Raw genomic sequence first — 2,500 nt, 5'->3', positions numbered from 1 at the left:
GCGTTCTGGCGCATTCGACGCTACCTTGGCGCAGGTTCGTTGTCAACTTTGGTCCATGCTTTTATTCCCTGATTCTTTCTCTGAGGGACTCTGTTAACAAACTATTTGTCCCGTTTCCGTTTACATTACATTACCAACAAGTTGGATTATTGCAATTCACTCCTCGCTGACCTTCAAAGTATCTCATCAAATGACTCCAGTGTGTAGAATGCTGCAGCTTTCCTGACGGTGTCTGGCCGTGGGAAGTACGATCACATCTGACCAGTACTACGTCAGCTGCATTGGTTACCTGTCGATAAGCGAATTTTTTTCAAGGTCCTACTTATGGTCTTCAAGTGTCTTCATAATTTGGCACCATTACATCTATATGAAACCATTCTGTCATACAAGCCCACACGAGCTCTGCGTTCTGGTTCTAAAAACTATTTACTACAGAACAAGAGGATACGGAGACCGTGCTTTCAGTGTATATGGCCCAACACTTTGAAACACTCTCCCTTATGATCTGAGGGCTGAGAAGGACTATGAAAAATTCAAGAAGAAACTTACGACTTGCTTATTTTAGTTTTATTAGTTTTTTAACAGAGCAGCCTTGTATAAAGCGCCATTGAATTGTGGATTTTGGCGCTATATAAGTTCCATTTCTATTTCTATTAAAGTATTGCGCCAATGAATGTCCAAAAAACGTTATTGAATGTGTGAATTTGTTTATCGATTGCACAAAGACGCCACTAAAGTTCGAAAACGCTAAATGAACTGCAGAAACATATTCATGATTGTCAAATTCTATGCTGAATACGTTAATGAACGTTCCATCGCACTCTTGAAACTCCGTTGGTGTTATTATATGCCTGTTCGCTCTAATGACAATGCTTTTTCGCTTGAAGGGATATCCCTTTGCGGTTAATGAACAGCAAAAGGTGAAATAGTTGAACGGACGCTGGTCAACTCCACAATTTAAACAGATTAATTTGGTTCTTTTTTAGTGCTGTTGGCACCTGTTACTCACCAAGCCTTTCCACATCCTAATGCAGTATCAGACGTTCGACTTCAAATGACTACAGGGCCTCTCGCGGTAGACGCACCGGTGAAACATCTGCTTCCGTATGTATCTACATATTTCAATGGCGATCCTTAATTAATACAGAGGAGGTCTCACACGAGGGCAACTATCACCAAGCTGCTTTGAGAGACATGCAAGGACCGGCAAGCAAAGGGGCAAAATTGTTTATCTGGTTATAGACGTTAAATGAAGCTAACTACACAAGAAACCTGTTCTTCAGTAAGTCTAGTCAAGACTAGTCACAGTTTGCGTGTTTGTCTTTTAAAACACGAAAATGACAGTAACGAATTTGTTAAAGTAGAATAAATTCATAAAGAAAATGCAAAGGAATAAGTCGACAACACGTGACATTGTAAGCAAACAGCCATCCCAGTGTTAGTCTTAGCCAATTGATGAGAGCTTTCACTTTCCTGAAAGGTACAAGCACGTGGCTATTTACTTTATGAGCCAAAAAATCGAAACTCGTGTGAATTTTATGAAAACCTTAAATAACAATGACCACAACCAGGTTTTCTGAACCCGTGAGACTGAGCACTCCCAGCAAACCATTGTTTTAACGAAAACCGCTGGTAAGCAACCTTGCCCAATCGACGATTGGGCTGACAAGAAAACAAAACTAACTGTTTGTGACCCTGAAAAAGTCGCGATGCGCTGCCAGATCCTCTACCTCCAGCTCCTTAACCAACTGATGGTAAATTCCCTTACTCTCCCGCCTAGCAATCCATTCCCTCATGTACAACTTTCTAGTTCTCTTTCGTGGGACCGACTCTTTATCTTCAAGTGACAAAGCTATAATCAACAAGGCTGTTAATTTACGCCATCTTTCCTCGACCGCCATCTTGGATGTCAGAAATTGGCCAATCACAGCGCTATACCAGCGCAAAAGGTTACGCAATCCCCACGCGATGTATTTTTGTTGGTGAAATTGTAGCACGCATGGTAATACGTGCTACATCACTTTTGAAACTCGCTACGCAACAATGTTGCACGTTTTGTAGCTCGATTTTGTGGTACGTATTACCGCACCTTTAAAGACCCTTGTAAACACCTTCAACATCCGTTCGATTTTGTTGAACAGCAATGTTGCTTCCCCCTTTCAAGTGTGTCGAAACATGTTGAAACGTAGTTGAATCGATGTTGAATCAGTTTGAAAGCCTCTTGAAAGCGTTTGCCCACTTCAGCAGTCGACATCGCTCATCATCGTTCAAATAAAATCGAAAGGATGTTTTACAATTACTGCAAAAATCTCGCGCACTCATTGGCTAATTTTTATGCAATACATGATGACGCGATATTGGAGTTTCTCGCATTTTTGTCTCGCGTTCTTCTCGTGTTTTGCCTTAATTTTGACCCCTCTGCCTTTTTGTTATTGTAAAAAACAAATTGTGTGCGGATCCACTCGGCTATCGCATATCCACAACTACTTTGACAATTTTA

General features: G+C 41.1%; 1 protein-coding gene across 4 annotated transcripts in view; it reads left to right on the top strand.

Moving 5' to 3' along the window:
* Positions 1-2,357, top strand: part of LOC138016054 (T-box transcription factor TBX20-like) — a 20,573-nt gene extending 18,216 nt beyond the window's left edge. For 2 of the 4 annotated variants that reach the window (XM_068863219.1, XM_068863220.1), the window contains one exon: positions 987-2,357. In XM_068863219.1, coding sequence (XP_068719320.1) covers positions 987-1,138 — 152 coding nt within the window. In that variant the 3' untranslated portion in view covers positions 1,139-2,357. The remainder of the gene's footprint in view (positions 1-986) is intronic. The other 2 variants (XM_068863228.1, XM_068863227.1) reach the window with 1 other exon arrangement.
* The last annotated feature ends 143 nt before the right edge of the window (positions 2,358-2,500 follow it).

This window comes from Montipora capricornis, chromosome 9, assembly GCF_036669925.1.
Source record: "Montipora capricornis isolate CH-2021 chromosome 9, ASM3666992v2, whole genome shotgun sequence".
NCBI classification, from domain to species: Eukaryota; Metazoa; Cnidaria; class Anthozoa; order Scleractinia; family Acroporidae; genus Montipora; species Montipora capricornis.
This window is presented reverse-complemented; position numbering and strand designations above follow the sequence as displayed.